The sequence below is a fragment of the Pithys albifrons genome, chromosome 6 (genome assembly GCF_047495875.1).
Source record: "Pithys albifrons albifrons isolate INPA30051 chromosome 6, PitAlb_v1, whole genome shotgun sequence".
NCBI classification, from domain to species: Eukaryota; Metazoa; Chordata; class Aves; order Passeriformes; family Thamnophilidae; genus Pithys; species Pithys albifrons.
Window position 1 is genome coordinate 18,387,763 of NC_092463.1, and position 18,951 is coordinate 18,406,713.

General features: G+C 39.5%; 1 protein-coding gene across 2 annotated transcripts in view; it reads left to right on the forward strand.

Moving 5' to 3' along the window:
* The first annotated feature begins 11,177 nt into the window (after positions 1-11,177).
* Positions 11,178-18,951, forward strand: part of EML5 (EMAP like 5) — a 107,525-nt gene continuing 99,751 nt past the window's right edge. For both annotated transcript variants that reach the window (XR_011698008.1, XM_071557699.1), the window contains exon 1: positions 11,178-11,396. Coding sequence is in view for 1 of the 2 variants with exons in the window: in XM_071557699.1 (XP_071413800.1) it covers positions 11,200-11,396 (197 nt within the window). In the remaining variant the exon portion in view is untranslated. The remainder of the gene's footprint in view (positions 11,397-18,951) is intronic.

Here is an 18,951-nt window from a genome sequence, read left to right on the forward strand (position 1 = left end):
CTTCAAGCACAGCCACCTTCTCTGGCATGGGGTCCTCCAGTGGCTGCAGGGGATCTCTGCTTCCTCATGGACCTCCATGGACTGAAGGGGCACAGATGCCTCACCATGGTCTTCTCCCTGGGCTGCAGGGGAATATCTGCTCCAGACCTGGAGCACCTGCTCCCCCTTCTTCTTCACTGATCTTGATGCCTGCATAGTTTTTTCTCTCATATGTTCTCACTCCTGTGTCTGGATGCATTTACTTCTCCCTAATCACTTGATTTTTTTGGTTTTGGTTTTTTTTTCTTCTTAAACATGTTATCCCAGAGGTGTGACTACAATCTCTGATTGGTTTGGCTTTGGCCAGTGATGGCTCTGTCCTCTAGTAGGCTGACATTGGCTGTGTCCAACATGGGGGGAGCTTCTAGCAGCTTTTCACTGAAGCCATCCCTGAGCTCCCCTGCTACAATAATCTTGCCATGCAAACCCAAATTCAGTGGGTTATTTTTTGCTGTTTCCTCGAGGTTTCAATGCTGGCCTCCTGGCCTTTAAAGATCCCTGCTCTTTTTCCTTGAATTCATGTGAGAAGTATTCCTTTTACACATCTATGTCTTTTTCAGAATTGCTGTATTTATTCTGGTGATGTGGCTTTCCTGGATGCTAATGGGTCCAACCAGTCTGCTGAGGTGTATGGTACCAGCCTCTACCACAAACGTTGATGCTTATCCTCAGAAAAGTGAACTGTGTGCATTTGACTGATGCCAACAGTAAAGGAAAAAATTCAGCAAGTGCCTTTGTCTAGACTTCAAGTGTATATAAGAGAGCAAGTACAGAAGGTCAGTAACAAAGGTGATTGGATGCTGGTCTAGAATGCAATCATCTGCTGCTGCCACCAACCTTGGGCAGTTGGCACTGCCAATTTCTAAGAAAGTTAAAAAGGAACTTGCTACTCCCATTTTCCACAAAGGCAAATTCCTGTCTTGTGCATAGTTGTGTGGTGTATCGCATACCCCACCTTTCTAAAGCCTTTCTCTATCTGGAAGTTGGATTGAGTAAGTCTGAACCAAGGCTCAGTGGAAATTTGACTCTGGAAAAGTTTTCTACATCAAAATGTTTTGCTCTCAGAGTAAATCCAACTCTGCTGATCATTTGTACATATACCTTTCTATCCACGAAGTGATCCACTGGTGAGCTGTGAGTCATGGTCACTTAAGCTGTATGTGCTAGATCTGGAAATAATTCAATCAACTGGGCAACCAATGAGTGTCTTCTGTCCCCTGTATGTAGCCACACTACACAACTGGACTGCAAATAAAATTATTCTGACATTGAATTGTATTTGTCATTAGGCAGACAGAAACCTGGCGAGCCTATTTGGTCTCTCAGGAGTTTTCTCACACAGGCTGCAGTGCATGAAATAACTCTCAGTTGCACTCAAATGGATGACATTTTCTGTTGCTTGGGGTGCACAGTCACAGCTCGGGAGACTGAACATGCTGGCCCTTCCCCACAAACATAAGAACACAATATCTTTCATATTTTGGCATTAATGTCAGCAAAGTATTAGGGAGTGGTGTTCTGCTCTAGGGTATTTCCTTAATTATGTCATTTATTCAAGCATATATCTGACACTCCCTTTGAGGGCTGGAAGTGTTGTCTATCACAAGATAACTATTCAGTGGCTTATGGAAATCAGTGGTTGTTTTCAGTAACATTAGTAGTGTTTAAATCTCAGTATTATACTTCAAGAATTATCACTTCTGGCGTATTTTCGTGTAGAGTGTGAAAAAAATAATTTTGAATGTGCTTTGTTTCTTTCCCATAGCTCAGGGCTGAGGCACTGTTTGAGTAACTTACTAGACCTATCTTCTTCTTTCACCCACTCTCTCAAAATGAGGAAAATTCATTGTGTAGAAACTTGGGCAAAATAAATTTAAGGAATTAAACTTCAGATGTACTTGATTTCTGTGAGAGGAACTAATTTTTCTGTTTACAGTGATAGAAAACAAATCATAAAACCACTTAATTTCATCATAATACTCAAGTCCTCCAACTATCATGAATCCCTCCATGTTTATTGTGTCAGTGCTAGACTGGGGCAATGATAGGTATTTGATATAACTATAGAACCACCAGAGTTTATTAAAGAAGGGTCATCGGCTTGTCTTTTATAGGTATGCACATTCATTGTATTAGAGGTAACCTGACCTTAACTAGTATGTTTTGAGAAATTATTCTTATTGTCTGTGAAAGGACAGGAAATTCAGTGGTGCTGCTTTATTTACAGCTAGAGTATTGTGATGATATCACTGTCTCATGGGTAATTTGAGCCTTGCCTTCATTTGTTTGAACCTAGAACAGAAAATTCAGGAATCAGAATTAAGGGTTAGTTTCTCTTCTGTCTGTGGTTTATTCTTAGTTTGAAAACTAAATGTCCCTGATACAGGCAACAATAAGAACTCTTATTATAATTATTTCTAAATTAAAATGCCAGGGAGCTCTATTGAATAGAATGAATCCATCACTATATCTTTTTTTTTCATAAAACACATGGGTTTGCTAATTGCTTTTTAGAAAACACAGGGTTTATACCAACTCTAACTGGATACTGGATTTTAGTTACATTTCAATTAATTGTTCAATTACTTGTTGCTTACAGATTTAAATCTGTTTCTCATTTTTACCTTTTAATATCATTATTTTCTTCCTACTGACAAGGGTGCTTTAAACTGATTCTGGATACTGGCTCTGAATGGAGAGATGTACTTAATATTTTTCTCATTTATACACTCCTTGAGAATAAACTATTGGTATGCCTAAAATGCTTTGCATTTTCCAAATATTTTTGACTCTTCTGTGTTGGTTTCTTAATATTTAAACTCTGAGTATGATACACATGAATAAGCTTCTTAAAAAGTATGTATGAAAGAGAAGAGTAGGACAGGACCCACCAACACTTACTATCCTTCTCATTTCAAAAATACAGATGCTATAACTTGACTTCGCCTTTCTCTGTAAATCTCCCATGGGAGTCTTCTGTGCACCAAGCAATTATACTTGTTTCTTGAACTGGGAATGCTAATTCTCAGGCCTTATCTTCCATCATGAACTCACATTCTTACAACAAACCAGAAACAGAACCTAAAAATAATTCCTAAAATTGTGTGGGTATCTTAAAGTTTCTTGGACAGTTGTGTGGATAAACATATCCCTTAATAGCTAAGTCATTCAGATGCAATTTACTGCTTCTGTCAGTAACTCATCTCTCTCAAGATGTAAGATTACAGAAAAAAGATATAATTTGCAGCTCAATATAAATAACGAGGGCTTCAAAATTAGTATTGATGTTATCATCTGTAGATTGTCTCAGCTAGAGACATCTGGCTCACCTTTGAACAAGAGCTGGCAGCATGAAGGTTGACAAGCAAAAAGGGTTCATTTTAGTGATTCAGATGTCTTTGATATTAGGAGAATTGAGAGCAAGAGTATGGAGTCAGTTTTGGTTTGTGTGATTTGAATGAACCCAAACAGGACTACAGATCAGGCCATGTCAAAGGAAGGCACATAGTTGTGGCAGAAGAGCACAAAGAGGAAGATTCCTCTTTACATGTTTTTTTTTGGCAAGGACTCTGACATCTGAAGATGAGTTCATGCATTTGCTTGTAGAACCCATTTCTTACTGGCTGTATAAAATTAAAGGAGGTCATGCAAATGAAATTGCGTTAGAATTTATGATGAGGCTTAGATTAAGCATCTGGAAAGTTATTTGTAGTAACAACTTCAGGTTTCATTCTGTGACCAGCCAGAACAACGATATGCATCAATAGCAACTATTGCTATCATAAATAAGAACACTGCTGTTTCTTTCTGTTCATACACGATATTCTAATCATGGTTACCATAGTCTAGCTAAAAAGGGATCATCCAGCAGATGATAACAGAAATAGGTGGCACTACTGTTCATGTCCTAAGACACAACCTTCCTTCATATGACTTTATGCCTGTCCTATGTTATTTACACATGAACTGAACACAACCTTTGTGATCACACCCACGCCTCCTTCAGCGTACAGGATGAATGGGATGTTTTCCAAAGGAGATTGCTACCTTCCTTTTTATCTTTAGTGTTTCATATGAGGCACTATTTTGTGTTTGATGCAGATGCTCTGTATGCTGTGCTGAATATAGATCAGTGTTCGTAACACTAGAAGAAATCAATGCAGCTATAAAAAGGCAAACAGTGGCCTATGAAAAAGGGTGGTGTGTTACTTCCATTTAAAGATAGGTTGCAAAAATTGCAAAGGATCCACAGATGACTGGATGTTGAGCCTAAAATAATTGGGCTTGACTATTGTTCTTTCTTTTCAAGTTTAGAGAAGCTAGACTGGCACACTTATTTGCAGTGGATCCTAAATATCAAAGTAGGAGCCCTGCCAATAACACTAAGCAGTCATATCTGAAAATCTTGATGCATATACACCCATATATATATGGATGCAGTGGAGAGAGAATACAAAGCTCCTGGTACTAAGTCTACTGTAATACTTGCAAAGCCATTCCAGCATCATCGTTTGTTATATACCTGTTATTTCCCATAAAAAATTATGTAGGTGCTCTACAAATCTACTTTCTTCCTTTTAGGAGTATTAGTTTGTTTTATTACTAGTTTGTCATTTTTAGAGCAAAAATATCTATTTTCCTGCTATGAGGAGTGGCTGTCTCATAAAGGCTTGTGCAGAGTTGCACTAGAAAGTTATATCATGTAGCAGTCTCTGGCCCATATTTTCTTTTATAATTGAAAACACTTAAAAAGAACAGTTTGCTGTCCTAAAAGCAGGCTTACTTAACTTCAGTTGACAGACTGACTGAAGTGCAGTATTGCTCTATTCCAGCCCTTAACTGATCTGTTCCAGTGCTTATTCAAACCTGATAGTATGGAGTCATACTGTGAAATTAATTAATTCAGGTTTTGAATTCCATGGCTGGATTAATAGTACTATGCTATTTTTTAAGTTTCTTGGCATTATGAGAGTTAATACAATTAGTTTTTTAAAATGTTTAAATATTTTATTTCCTGCAGTTCTTCTGAAAATTTGTATTATCGCTGGTAAACTCTGTCATATTTGATAAGGCTGCATTATTGTATGTTGAGTCTAAATAGTGACTTATGGCTAAGTTGCTTCATAAATCCTTTTGACAGCTAAGCTTTTTGAGAGCTTTTGCAAAGTCAGTACTGTGCACTGTATTTTGAAAACCTTGTCAAGTACTGTGTAAAAAAACGTCATCTTGACCTGACAATTTTTAATATAATAATAAGCATCAGGAAGCTGAAATTTTGATTCATTCTCCGAGTAACGTTAACAACAAGCCTTGGGGTTATTCATACTACACTACATCCAACATCCTAATTGTAAAGAAAGAATGGAAAACAGGTAGAGAAGTTAACACTGCATGCAAACAAGGTGTTGATTCACATTGGTTTTGGTCAAAACATGGATCCTGAGATGGCTGTCACATAAGTAGAATATAAAATAATTTGCTTTCTTTATTGAGTCATTAGGTTTAAATCAACTGATTTTAAGAGATCAGAATCAGATTTGTATCATAAGTCTATTGATAGAAAGCTCATTGGGATTTAATCACCCTCCCTTTATGTCCTGCATTTAAGCTTGTTCAGGTTGTCAAATGTTGGTGCTTGATACAAGTTTTTCAGACCACCAAGATGAATAACTTCAGTACACAGATAATTGTACAGAAGATGCACACTGGAAAAAGCTGTTTAGATCCAAATATGTGTTTGTTGGTTAGAGCCATGTTGTGTAAACACAGTGTCATTGATGAAAGAAACTGAGTGCTCCATTGGGATGCATCAGAATGCATTCTGGTGACAGCTTGTTGGCAGTCTGAAACACAGGAGCCTTTTCATTGTTTATAGACTAAAAAGAATTTTTCTTTAGAGGACTGTTCCCATGAGCTAACACAAATTTTAGGGCCAGAGCTTGTGACAGACATTTTAAGAAAGAATACAATTGTTAGAGGCTAACTTCTGAGACTAATATTAAACATATATTACTACAGCAACTTCAACTGAAACTAAACATAGAAGTTCTTTTGCATTTATTTCAGAAATATATATGCTGTGATGGAAATACGTAGTTTGTGACTTTTTTCCCATTGAAATCATTACAGAAACCTTTCTTTCCCTATCAAAAGAGGGAATGTGAACTCTGAGTTGGAGAAGAGACCCTGAAACAAGGTCTTATGGTAAAAACATCACAGCTAAGGAAGGCGCTATACAGTTTTCAGTATTTGTGTTTCACTCTGCAGTTTCAGCTGACACTTCTTTCTGATGTGCTTGCATCACTTCCAGACATCCAGAAGTTGTTGCTTTCTATACTAATGATGGGTGAATTTAATTTCAATAATGATGGTATGATATCTCTCCCTTTACCAGGCCTAAGTTAGGAAACCGGTATCTAAGGACATTTCTAAATTTCCATAAATAAATGTATTGCAGCCCTAGTTGTCTGTATTACAAAAATTACATGTTTGTTGTTTTTTTTCAGTAGGCTGCCTGTTTCTTTTAGTGCCCAGGATGATTTTTTACCAAATTAATACAATTTCTATAATTATCAAGGTGTAATTTAACTTGCAGAGGCACACACACAAATTGTAACATTTAATTTTATGCACATTGTTGTATTGTAGTATCAACCATTATATACATTTTATCAATCCGTACCAAAAGAAAACCCATGGATTCATAATTACCAAGATTATAATAGAGCTTGCTTTTAAAAAGGTTACATAATTGGATGGTGCCTTGACATAGGACATGGTTTTAAAGAGCAGTTGCATTTTTCTCTTCAGAGCATGTCAGATACAACATTTTCAAATTGTCAGAATTTTTTGAAATATGATATAATGAATTTATGGTGTATTGCTCTTCTGCTCATCATTTTCCATCAGATTAAGATATTTTCTTCTGTGACCATACCCTGTACATACTCTCATCTTGTATTTCCCAGACTTCTGTTTTGAGATGTGAAGACATCAGTATCATTTTCTGTGTCCTTTTCTCAACCTTAATTTTTTCCTTTGCTTCTCGATGATGCAGTAGACTTACTGTTTATGACAAATGTTTGTATTTCTAATGTTACTTTAAAAAAGAAATATCTACTGTTAATAAAATATCTTAGTAGTTTAAAATTTTTTAATTATTTACTTTTTATATGTTGCTGATATGGTATAAAATATCTCATTAAACTTTCCATTTTCTGAAGGAAAATTAACTCAAGTAGTGTTTGAGTTTGTGATGCTATCTTTTTTCCTTGACTTTTTATTTGTATGCAATAGTAAACAGGTCTTTTGGATCCTTAAAGTTTGCCTCAGTGCTGTTAAATAGTAGCAGGCAATTCTTATTACTTTCTCTCTTAATTGTGTTTCTTAGTTTTGCAAAGTATTATTTTCAGATATTGTGTCCCAATAATAGACTGAGACCTTTTAATCCCCAAGGATGTTGAAATTAATGTTGTCACTGTTGTTCATCTCTTTCATATTATATAATTACTACTTGAACCAGCTACTCTGTATTACTTAGGACTTAACAGAGAATAATCCCTCATCTTGTGTGCTCTGGAATTAGCTGTTCAAGAAGGTTTGTTTAAGAAATCACTCTGTAAGCCTTGTTACATTTAGCAGAACATGAGATACATTGTAAATATCTTTGCAATATGCTAAGAAGTATGTATTCTTATAAGTATGCGCTGTGAAACATTAAAATGCAACTTATTTGATTCCATTTAGAGAGGTGATGTACCTGTGTCACTGCGTACTAATGAAACATGATTTGCAGTGGTGTATCTGACGTGATAGGAAAGATATAAACCCCACCATAGTCAGCTGAGGTGTAACAGCCAAATGCCACGCTTCTCTTGTAAAATACCTTACTGGAAGAACATCAAATGTCTTATTTGTGTAGAAGATCATTTTTCCTCCAGGATAACCACAGTGCCAGTGAAGCATTCCCAACCCTGAGGTTAGCTCAGTTGGTTGGAGCATGGTGCTATTAACACCGAAGTCGTGGGTTAGATCCCTGTATGGGTCACTCATGTAAGAGTTGGACTCGATGGTCCTTGCGCGCCCCTTCCAACTCAGAATATTCCCTGAAATCCATGAAATTACCTTTCCGTGCGAGCACCGCCTGGAAGCGGTGTTGCCTGACGCGATCAGCACCTCGGACAGCGCCGTGCCCGTCCTGAGCTGCGGGGACGGCGGGAGGCTCCGAGGGACACGCACTGCCTCTGAGAACTGTCTGCTGAAGGACTGGCCGTGCTGCTCCCTTTGTGTATCTGCCGAGAAAAATAATAGAGAGGGACTGGTGTCTAAGTTGTGGTGTACATATGCAAAGTACACACGAGTGCCACACTAATGGGGGATATCATGGGGTCTGGTGGCTCCGGAAGTGATGCCTGCCTGGTGGGAATGATGCTGGGTGGAGACACCCAGGCTGGTAGAGTCCAAAGGAATGATGTGTGTCAGAGCCAAGTGAGAACGCTGGTCAGAGCCAGGATAGAGGAGAGGTTGTTATGCTAAACTGCTTCCTATTCCTGTCAAAAATAGATGTCAAGTGTGTAAAATTTCACTTGCACTCCTTGTGCACTGGCATAAGGTTAGCAAATTATGACAGTGAGCAGATGTTCTATTTTAAGTTCTCTCAGGCATTGTCCCATCTTAGAGATGGTAGTAAATTCTGGAAAAATCAAAAGGAAATACTGTCTCTTTGTGTGGTGTGTGACATGCAGCTGTTCTGACTGCATTGCTTATATGTAGTTTTTCTGACTACAGTTTTTGATTCTCCTGTTCCTTGCAGGAATTGTGACCTACAACTTTCAGTTACTACAAATTTTTTACATATTAAACTTTCTTCCCAATTGCTGTTTTTTTCTTTTCAGTTTTAGCATCAGAGGTTTTGCAACATGTACCTGAAAAACAGCCTATTTGCTCACACTAACCAAACACTCTCTTGTTCTAATTTCCGAGTTGTGAGTAAGATGACAAGAATAACATTTTAGCTCAACTGAAGTTAATACCACACGCTAGTACTGATCTCAGGAGATCCAACATTTCAGTTTAAGTAATAACCTAAGAAAAGTATGTGTTTATAGACAGTAGAAGAAAGTAAAGACCATAATTATGTTTTTAGTATATTCATCTTTAAATATACATAATACAGTAAACAGAAATTTATTAAATTCTTAATTCATACCACAAAAATACTCCCATTTTCAAACGAGCTTTTACAATAGCAGAAGTCAAATATATCAGATGCCAATCTGTGCTGATAATTAGTCCAATTTTCAGAATGAGATTAAGCATCATTATGGACTTTTTCTGTAACTGCCTCTCCCATGGGATAGCCACATGGATCAGTCATGCATAGTTAACATCCAATTAGAAAGAATAATACATTTTGCACTTTTAAGACAGACTAGCTGGGAATTTTCAAGTCTATTTCCATGGCTAGTCTCCCATCTTGGAAACTCCTAAGTAACTGTGACTACCCAAGCCTCAGGGTGCTCTGGCTGTTTGGGAAGCAAATAGAAGACAAAAAGACTACTTATAATTTTTTTGGAAATTAGCATTTGCTTTATCTGTTGGTTAATACATACAAATTTTTGTCCTGTTTAGGGATCAAAGTCCTTTCATTGAAAAAAAATTGAATGTTTCATGGAAGGGTAAGTTGCCTTGGCTGTAAGTTTCAGGCTTCATGAATCTGTCTACAGACTTTTGTTCTGTGCTGTATTGTTTTCATTAAACATGGGGGACCGAAAGCTGTGTCTGAGCCTGGTGTCATGAACATTCTCATTGTAAGCCCTTGAGGAAAATAACATCTCTTGGTGTTCTACACTGTGAAAATATGTTAATATGAAGTTAACTGACTGAAATGCTTAGATGCCTGTTTTTAAAAAAAATAATTAATTTTTTTTAAATGAAGTGACTAATATAGTATTAAGTTTGCTCAAGAAAGGTTTAAGAGGAAAAATTCCCACTAATTAAAATGAAAATAAAGTAACATGGAAAAATGTCTCAAACATGAATTAACTAGTTAGAAATAAATGCTTTGTGGGAGAAAAGTCAATCTGACTAAATAAAGTAGTAAAAGAGAAAAAGAAATTTTAAAAATGGAGATTTTAAAATAATTCCTGACAAAATACATTCAACTTGGAAAGCCAGATCGTACCGAAAGTAGTAGGAAAAGGATTGGGCTCATTTTCAATTGTCAAACCAGACTAGTTATCCAGGAGCTTTTAGAACAGGTATGCAACAGCACGAAACTGTTTGTGGGATCACGCACTGTACTTTTATTCAGCCAGCGATGGACTCCACAGGTGCCGAAGCTGGGAAGGAGCAGGGACAGGAACCGAAGCTGGGAAGGAGCAGGATTTCCTGGCCAGAACTCTGGAGCTGTTCCCGGCGCTGCTGCCTCATTTATGCTGCACAGGGCAAACGGTCCCACACCCGTGGGGTTGGAAGGTGGTGACCTCGCCATTTAAAACACTAAGGGTGAAAAGTTGTGTATGGGGAAATTAAGGCATGGATGGGGAAGTAACTTTCGTGTGGCGTAGGATAAAGCGGAGCTGCCGCTGAGCCCAGTGAGAGCGGGAGGTGGGTTTACACGCGGCCGAGGAGGGCCTGGGGCTCACTCAGCCCGGCGGTGCCGAGAGCCGGGCGTCCGAGCGGCATGGACGGGGATGTTCCCTGGAGGGGCAGTAAAAACAAAAAATCCCTAAGGTTAGGAAAGGGGGAGAAGACGGTGCCTCGCTTAAAGAGGAAAAAAGAGTGAAAGGTAAATTAAAAAAGCGCCCCGCGTCAGGGCAGAGCGCTCGGGCCCCCGGGCCCGCCCGGTGCTGCCGGTGCCGCCCTCGGCGCAGGCGCAGAGTGGCGGGGGGGGCCGGAGCTCGGCGCGCCCTCGCCGCGCTCCCGGGCGGTGTCTCGGCGCAGCCATGTCTGGCGGCGCGGGGCGCAGGGGCGCGCTCGGGCGGCGGCGCCCTCTGTGAGGCGGCGGCGGACGCGCGGCGAGGGCGAGCATCCATGTCGGCGGGCAGGGATTAGCGCGGCGGACACCCAGCCGAGCGGAGGGGGCGGCCGGCCCGTCGCCCCCTTCCCGCGGGGTCTCCGGCGGGAGAGAGCCGTACCCGGCTGGCGGGGGCGGTGGACATGGCTGACCGGAGCGCGCCGAGCTGCCACCTGCGGCTGGAGTGGGTCTACGGCTACCGGGGTCACCAGTGCCGCAACAACCTCTACTACACGGCGGCCAAGGAGATCGTCTACTTCGTGGCAGGGGTCGGCGTGGTCTACAGTCCCCGGGAGCACCGGCAGAAATTCTACCTGGGGCACCAGGACGACATCATCAGGTACCGCCTCCCGCCGCGGTTCCCGACCCCGCAGCCCGGCTCGGCCCCCGCCGCTCCTGCCGCTGCCCCGGGGCCGTCCCGCCAGCGCCGCGGGCACACGGCGGGCGCACCGAATGCACCAAGGACAGGCAGCGCTCCCTCGCCGCCCCCCTCCCGCCCAGCCCGGGCATCGCCGTGGGTAAAAGCAGCCTGGAAATGGCTTTTGGCTGTGGGATTTCATGGGCCGGGTCGTGTACCCCCGACCGCCGCCGGTGTGCGGTGCCGAAACTTGCAGGGGCGCCCGTGCCCGGCGCGGCAGCCGGAGGGTCGCTGTTCGGTCCCGGCCGCCCCTGAATGTCAAAGGGCCGGCGGGAGGAGAGCGCTAATCGCGTGTGTGCCCCGGAGCACTCGGGCTGCGGAGGAGGTTAATCAGCAAGGTGGACCTTTGGCTGGCGTTTAAAAGGCGGCGATTACATGGGGAATTAGTGGCCTGCCTGTAACTCACGTAACTTTTAGGGTAATCTTAAAAGAACAGCCCTTCTTCCGAAGTTGAAGCTTTGTAGCTCAGTAGTTCGCTCCGCAGGTGATGTTATCACGTGCTGAGTTGATTAAAAAAATTAATTACAACCTGGTGTTGCAGAAGACGTGTTCTGATGTAGTTTCTTAAATGTATTTGCACTCCAAGGATGCTTTCATAAGCCTAGTGGTGCTGTGAGATTAATGAGAGAATTTGAGGAGTATGAAGGGCAGATGTGAGCCTGAGTCATCAATCTTTTCCCTTCCAGTAGGTGTCATTGCAGATGGATTTTAAATTCGCATTTACTTTGCTTTTCCTGTTGGGGTAAGAGCTAGCAGTAGAGAGTTTTGTAGGTCTTTTGTAGGTTTTACAGCACAGAATTTGTTATGATTCGTAGTGCTTCAAGGCATGCCTTCTGTATGCATTACTCAAATGAGTAACAGGTATTGCCTGCGGAGTGCAGAATAGATGTTCTGTCTTTTAAGCTTTTAGACACTGGAAAACTTGGTCATAATCACCATTTTTTCCCTTTGTTTAAATCTTCTTGAACAAATGTAAGTAGTTTTGAAGCGTGGCTGTGAATGTGCCTTACAAGGGTGTCCCTTCTGTAGTATATTTCTCCTTGGTGCTAAATATGTGAAGGAAAAAGCAGGCAATGTACGATTATAGGCGGTCGTACTAGGGGTGTTGAATCAGCAGTTTGAATCACAGTTATTTGCATCATTTAATGCTGTAACATTCTCATTTTAATCAAGGAAAAACTATTTTCTAGCCATCTATGATGCCAGGTGCTATGGGAAATCCAGATCTGCAACTTCTGTAGTGCTAAGGAGACAGTGGCTCATCACTCGTTCTAAGGGCGCCGTACTGTAGGATTGCACATTTAATACTATATACTCACGAGTGCTTCCAAATGACCCTGTGTTTCAGTAGCACTTCTTACAGCATAAGAATTACATAGTTTGAGCTACAACTGGGGAGTTGTTTGTTTTCTTGTGGTAACAGTTTTTTGCTCAGTCTCTCTCAGTTTTAGAACAATGTGCTACATTTGGCCAAAATGTGACAGAACTCATTATTTAGACTAGTACTAAGCAACAAAAACAAAGAAATTCTGCTGAAAGTCAGCAACCAGAGAGAAAGAATAGATCTGGTTTGTGTGGGGATGTACTTTGATTTGTATGGTACCATGACCTGGCATACTGGAGTTTCTCCTGCTCTGAATTGTACTGATATTGAGAGAATATAATTCTGTTAAAGCATTACAGGTTTATGCAGTTAGAATTTTGCATGCTTCCTAAATGTAAAAGCTGTACAGAAATGTTAGCATGCTTAAAGAAGAATACTTGATTTAAAAGTAGCGTGGCTATTTCTATTAGTGAGATTAGAACTTTCAGTGATCAGCCTTTCACTTCCTGCTGTTTCTAAAAGCAACATTGTGCCGTTTAAATGTCATCTCACGCGTTTCATGACTACACTGGGGCACCTAAACATTTTAGTTCCCAATATCTAAAGGAGTCATAGTAGGAAGGTCAAGTATTAAGGGAAAAAAAAACCAAACCGAAAAGCAAGTGCAAAATTATGATTATATAATACAGGAATCAGTGTTACTAAATTTTATCTCTGAAGATAACAAACTCAACTGTTGATTGCAAAAGAGTTCATAGTTTTTGTGTCTTAATAGGCTCAGCAAGTACTGTCTGAATGCTGGGACATTTGTGATTTTCTTTTGGTTTTGTTAAAACAATGGGAGGATTGAGTGTCTTTACAAGTATGGGATCTCATTTGTGAAAGCAGTTCTGGTGTCTTAAAATCTTACATATTTAAAGAGTCAAACTTTTATGAGTCCAGCTCCATAGCTACAAGGACTAAGCTGTAAATGTTGCACAGTACATGGTGATATTATTAGTACCCTTCAATATGAGAACTTTTATATTGTTAGCATGCTTTGGAATGATGTTGTAATTGTAAACATCAATCAGGAAGAGAGGAACTGCAATTCTTAAGTCAGAGAACACTTCTTTATCTTTTGTAATAGAAAACAGTATTAGAGTAATGGACTCCTGGAGGATATTTTCCCTTGGCAGAATTCCTTTTAACACTAGCAGTTAGTGTTCTGCTGTGAAGTTTTATCTCCTGTTATTAAACAAAACCCTGTAAAACTGCTGTAAGATTTTTTTATATGATTAGATGTTTTCACATAATTTATTTTTGGTATAAATGTCTAATCTTAATTTTAATCACAGTGCCCACACCACAAACCCCTTAGCTTCAGTTAACTGTGAAAGTAGGAGAGCTCCCTTTCAGTGTTTTGTCCCTCAATTCTATCCAACACTCCTTTGCAATAGAGAAAGAAAATTAGGATCACTTGCGACCTCTTGTATTAGTCTGTTTTTTGTTGGTTTTTTTTTGTTTGTTTGTTTTTTTAATTGAACAATCTCAGCTATAATCCATCTTTAAAAGGACTTATCTTTCTGTTGAGCTTTTGCTTTTTATGTTTTGATTTTTATCTCTTCTGCCTATTTTTATTCTTGAGGTTCAGGATGTTTGTGAACACTTGTGGAATATGTCAGATGCAGAAATGCTTTAGGAATTTGCATCTTTTGGGAGTGCTAATAAATGAGTTTCTTGCATTTTCAGGAGTCAATACGGATCAAATCTTGTACTTGAAAGCTCATCTGACTTGTGTTGGTAGTGTTGTCTGTTTCCAGCAGTGTAACTTGGATCTGCTGTGTTTACAGAAGATCCCCTGTCCAGCCTTGGCTTTGTATGTGTAGGAGACACATATTTTGAATGAATGTGGAAATTATTCCTACAAAGCTAGTGATTTAAATTGTGTGTTTGCTAGGATTTTATGAATCCTCAGACTAGTTTTTGAGGTGTAGAATAGTTTGCTTTATGGTGGATAAGGAAGATACTGTGTGTCAGTGAGGTCAGGTTAGATCTTGCCTTTGTTCTCTTCATAATTTTATTGGTTTAGAGGATCATAGGCTATTTAATGTAGGCTGTCCTTCCTGTGTCACATGGACCTTAGGGGGTTCATATATAATCCTGATCTGTGTAAAGATTTCAGAAGATGCCCCCTCAGAGTATTAACTTGTCATACTGGACATTGATGCTCATGTTGAGGCACCTTATTTGTCTGGGCTGGCTAAAGCATGTTTATATATTTTACTTTTGTTGATGTAAGGTGAGAAAATTGGAAACACTGAACTCACCCACCTTTTTAAATGACTGTCTACTGGCAAAAGCCTTTGATGTCATCAGGACTATTCTCTGTATTGACAAGGAGACTTTTAGAATAATTTTTTTCTTCCCCCTCCCCCCTCTCCCCTAATGCTAGTCATGACCATCTTTTTTTGTGAACTTCAGAGTACTGGAATTTTTACTGAGAACTAACTTTTCATCTGGCATTGATTGATACCATTGAAAAGCAAAAACAGAACCTAAGGTTAAACTAGTGCATTTTTAAAAATCTTTACCAGATTTGACAAAAATGCTTATTTTACTTTCCATGATGCCTGTTCTTGAGTTCAAACTTCAGCACTTATTTCTAATTCTTCTTTTGTACCATTATCTCTGTGGTGGTGCAAAACAGCTGCACAACTGTGCAGGTCGTAGAAAGAACAGGAATTATGTCTCTCTGTCAAAAGGAGACAAATGAGGAACAGTTGTTATCTTTTTTAGTATCCATAATGTGAGTTAGTGGGCAAATAATAGTGCTGATATATATTCTTCCTGGAATTTTATCATCAGTAAAAAACTGTGACTACTTGAGTAAGGTGTTTGTGGTACGTTTAGGTTTTGTTGCTAAAGGTAGTAGCTGGCACATTTTATGCTTGTAAAAATGCTTGAATTTCTGCTGATAGTGGCATCTGTAGTTCTGCTGTTGAGGAACCATAACCTGTTCATTTTCCTTTGTGTCTAAAATCCGTATATTTTTCTTTATCTCAGACTAAGTTGGAGGAAAGAAATCATGTGTCATCTGCTCTAGGTCTCATGCATAGTTCTGTTTTGGGGGTAAACATAACTTTAAATAATTGTTCAGAAAACACTGGATTTTTTTTCTATTGTGAGTTCTAGTACCAGAAACTAAGAGATACCATACTACAAAGACGGAGGAGAAAGAAATGGCTCTACTTTCAGTTCATTTAAAACATGTTCTTTTCCTGCTTTGTGCCCCTCTGTATCCAAGAATGTACAGGGAGAAATTGCATGTTCACAGGGAGCAGAGGTAAATGCCAGACTGGTGGAGAGAACGGCAAAGACTTTGTCTATATTCTCACAGAGAGAAGATTTGGCTGTTTCCAGCAAAATAGTTCCCTTGTCTAAATCACAGCTTTTCTTAAGACAATTTTTCTCATGTTTTATTATCAGCTCTGTATAGGAATCATGTTGAACTTTGTTTCCCAGGGAACAAAAAGAAGCAGCCAAACCTCTGGCCACTGTACTGTAGTCTTTCTGGACACTTTAAGACTGTCATCTTTTTGTATTTCAAAATTCAGCTCAATCTAAAAGAGAGTGTCCTACCTGAGATTTTAAGACCTTGCTCCTGTATTCCAAGGCAAAATAAACTATTCCTTTTTAGTGTCAACATTTCTAGGGTTCTAGTGAAAATCAAAATCACTAAAATTCTCTCTTCTCCCTGGTGTTAGTGCTGTCCACCAACTCTGATTTATCTACTTCTTGTTGCACTCTCAAAGTTAGTCTAAGCATCAACATGTGTAAGAAAATGTTGGACTCTGTCAGCTGCTTTCTAAGACTGCTGCTAGATAATGCTCTCAGGGAGGCAGGTCCAGGCTTCCTATGTGGAAGCTGAGGTTTGCAAACAGAAATTCTAGCACTGCAGTGATTAGTCACATCCTAGTTTTGAATGGCAACAGATCCTTTCCTCACCCTCTCATTTCATTGACTATGCATTGCTATGACTTTGGATGACAAGCTGCTGGACATTTTTAATAAAGATGCTGTGTATTTCTACCACCTCATTGCATCATTCTGCCTCTCTTTGGTCCCTTTTCATTAGATTCTAGTAATGAAGAAAACTTAAGAAAGAAGTGAATATATTTTCTCAGAAAAAGAGTCAAACAGGATTCACAAGAATATAGAGGGAAATGATTTTGTTTCTGTCCTTTCTATTCCTGTAGTAGTCTGGCACCCTAAAATTCACATTATTTCTCAAAAATCTCAACAAACAGTCAAAGTAATTGTAAGTTAGGGTATCTGCTGTCAGGTTTGTTGTCTTGTTCTTCTCTAGAATCAATGGTGTAGGTCTCTGCCCTAACTCTGGATGACAGTCAAGCACAAATGTTAATCAATAGGCACTATGTACAGCTACAGAACTTTGTCACATGGAATACTATTAATTGATGTGGCAGCAGATCTATGAATTTTCACTAGGAATTTCATGATTAGTTTTGTATTTTGGATTTCAGGGAATGTAACTGAATGAATACCACAGTTGCCACATGAGGAGAAATTTGTTAATTATCCATTACATGTGCAGCCTCTTCTGTCTTTTGAATTACTTACATGACAGAGTAAAAACAAGTTTCAGCATGTTCTGTTGAGGAATTCTATGCAGTCCAGATTGCACTTTTTAGAAGAGAACTCTGTTGTTCATTCATTTTCAGAAAGGTAATATCCCAATACTTTCAATAATCATAGCCATTGATAAAGGCCATCTCCCTTTGGATCCTTTAATAAAAGTACTGGAGGAAAACAGGAGTAAAATCCATTTTACAATTATGCCTCAAATGTGAAGTGGATCATGCATATAAACACTTCAAAATGTTGCTTATATAATGCTTAGGAAACCTACAGGTTCTGGGTTATTAGGGGTAGAGTTAGGAAACTAGTCTTTATTCTGAAGTCTGTGGCAGGAATAGTTCCCTCTGTTAGTACTGGTGAGGCTGCACTTGGAGTGCTGGGCCCAGTTCTGGGCTCCTTGTTACACAGGAGATGTGGAGCTGCTAAAGAGCCTCCATGGAAGGGCCACAGAGATGGGTAAGAAACTGGACCATCTCTCCCAAGGAAGGGCTGAGAGAGCTGGGACCACTTAGCCCAGAGAAGAGAAGGCTCAGAGGGCATCTGATCAATGGAGATAAACAGCTAAAGGGAAAGTGTAAAGAAGATGGAATCAGGCACTTTTCAGTGGTGCCCAGTGACAAGTCAAGTGACTTTCCAAGCAAAAATATAAAATGTAGACCCAGGCTGAACAGTGGGAACTTCCAGAGTGGGAAGTTCTGTTCCAAAACTTCAGTGTTTTGAATATAATTTATGATCTTCCCACATGCAAATTCAAATAAAAATAATTTAAGGTAAGTCTAGTTAAGGAAATAATTTTTCAAATTATTTTTTTGGAAGAATATTAGACATTGAGAATAGATCATGGGGTTTTGATATGCAACAAAATGTTTACTGAGAAACCAAATACCCTTAATAGTTCATTTTTCTGTAATGAAGAGCAGGCTTTGGAGTGTGTGCTGATGGTTCCTGCTCAGCCCTGGGGTTCATTCTCTATTTGCCCTTGATGAGGGAACTGTGTTTTCCGAAGGATGAAAGCAACATAATGCTGAAATCACGTAATGTGTACCATTCCAAAAGGTCTATTACAGCAATCCAAATCACTTAATAGGTCAATTCACTCAGCTATTGTACTTTGTTAATAAGGCATTAAGGCATTTTTCTTTTCTGAATATGGTATTTTGAGGGACTGTTGTTTTTTATTCCTCAGAAAGTTCAGATTTACAACTGAAAAATCAAGTCTTCTCCTTAGTTTATTCTTGGGCTGATATGGTGCCATGTTTCTTTTGCTTATACTAAATCAATTGACTCTCATTTTGTCATCTCCAGAGGATCTTTAAGGGCATATTCAGTTTATTTCCCTCCATAAAGAACTAATGATTTAATAGGACATAAATGATGTCATAATTAAACTAAGCAGTTCTCCTATAAGCCTCTAGCTTAAGTGTCTTTTGTCTGTCTATCAGCCAAAATTGCATTTCTTACAGCAGGAGCACTTGCCAGGACAAGGGGTGAGACAATTCCCCTGCTGACCAT